Raw genomic sequence first — 1,706 nt, 5'->3', positions numbered from 1 at the left:
AGGGAACATTCTCTCAGAGTTGGGAGTTGCATAATGTGACCCACTCGGGTGCCTCTCTAGAGTGGAGCTGCAGAATTCCTTCCTACCAATGGCAGGGAAGAAGTGACTCAAGTTGTATTTGTCTTTCTTTGTCTCTTATCTGAAACCTGAGATTTATTTTTTTTTTCTCCCTTGTAATGTTTGTCTTTCTAACAGAGCACAATGTCCCATTGGTCCTGGACCTTGATGCTGCTTATAATCAGTGGATTCTGTAATTTTGCCCAGAATGTCATTGCCTTCAGTATCCTCAACCTGATCAGCCCCCTCAGCTACTCTGTCGCCAACGCCACGAAGCGCATCATGGTCATCACCGTGTCCCTCCTGATGCTCCGCAACCCCGTGACGAGCACCAACGTCCTGGGGATGATGACAGCTATCTTAGGGGTCTTCCTCTATAACAAGGTATTAGTGGTTGGTTGGTTCAGGAAGCTCACACCCAACAGTCCAGCGTTGAGTGGTTTGTCCCACGAGTTAACAGCCAGCAGAGGAGAGATGTCAAACGCGTGGCATGAAGGGTGATGGCAGAGGAGTCTCCTGAGGGAAGGGCCTGGGGGCTCGGGTCAGGCCAGCTGCTTCTGCCTCTAGTAAACTAAACCTTTCATCTTAATATTTTCTTGGAAAATGAACATTGGGAAGGAATTTGCTCCACTCTCCTGAGTGAAGGAGCAGCTGGCTGATTTGGCGTGTGAGAGGAATGAAGGTTTTATTGGGAGTCACTCATATTTTAAGACTGGAGCAGGCATAGATGGTGGCGTGATTGTAAAACTGCTTTTTTCTGGGTAAGCATAAGTGCTGTCTGAGAAAATCTTTCTTTCCTAGACAAAATACGATGCAAACCAAGAAGCAAAGAAGCAGCTCCTTCCAGTGACAACTGGAGACCTGGCGAACCTGGACCGACACCGGAGCCCCCCCGAGAAGTCTCAGAACGGGCTGGCAGCCTTTGCACAGCACCCAGACTGTCAGTATGCTCGAACCAATATCCTAACAGACCACTTCCAGTACAGCAGGCAGAACTACCCCACTGCCTACAACTTAAACCGTTTTGATATCTAGAATCCGGGCAAACAGGTACAGACTGTGATATCAAAGTGTCCCCAACGTTATCAGAAACTTTTTAGTACATCCGTGAATGTAAAGCCATTTTGTTGTGCAGTTTTGCAGAAGGGAAGGTGCATGTGTGGTGGAAGTGGGACAGACCTCCAGCTGCTGCTGAGCAGGCTTTTAGCCACCAAACAGCTGAAAATGACACTGGAACTAACTGCACAGTGCAGCTCTTGTCCAGAGGTGCTGGGGAAACGCACGTACGAGACTTCAGAGTAAAGTATCTGCTGTCGCTGCTCCTTTCCAGAGCCTGTCAACTGAGAATTCTTTTGGCAGCTAAATTCTGGCCAGTATTTTGTTTCCACGCTGGTAACATCACCTTTAATTCGTTGTCTATTACATTTTAACCATTCTTTTGATGAAACTTTCAGAAAGAAGTGAAACTAAGGCGTCCTTCTGCTTAGCAGGATGTGTCTGTGTGGGGAGGGTTGACTCGTGGGTGTCAGCTGCAGATAGAGAGAGCTGAATTCATCTCGAGCAGCTACAAAACTCCTCGTGGGCATCAACTACTTTTGTGCCTCTGCCTTCAGTTTTTGATGACAAACCAGAAGTGTTTCTGAAGGAGC

The 1,706-nt window shown here is 47.6% G+C and overlaps 1 protein-coding gene across 1 annotated transcript in view; it reads left to right on the top strand.

The window, feature by feature from the left end:
• SLC35E1 (solute carrier family 35, member E1) overlaps positions 1 to 1,092 on the top strand; it is a 3,203-nt gene extending 2,111 nt beyond the window's left edge. Inside the window, exons 4-5 of the mRNA XM_008943179.1 lie at positions 196 to 441; positions 859 to 1,092. Coding sequence (XP_008941427.1) covers positions 196 to 441; positions 859 to 1,092 — 480 coding nt within the window. The remainder of the gene's footprint in view (positions 1 to 195; positions 442 to 858) is intronic.
• Positions 1,093 to 1,706: the final 614 nt, after the last annotated feature.

Source organism: Merops nubicus, unplaced genomic scaffold, assembly GCF_000691845.1.
Source record: "Merops nubicus isolate BGI_N331 unplaced genomic scaffold, ASM69184v1 scaffold33396, whole genome shotgun sequence".
Classification (NCBI taxonomy): Eukaryota; Metazoa; Chordata; class Aves; order Coraciiformes; family Meropidae; genus Merops; species Merops nubicus.
The sequence above is the reverse complement of the archived record's forward strand: the minus strand, read 5'-3'. Positions and strand labels throughout refer to the sequence as shown.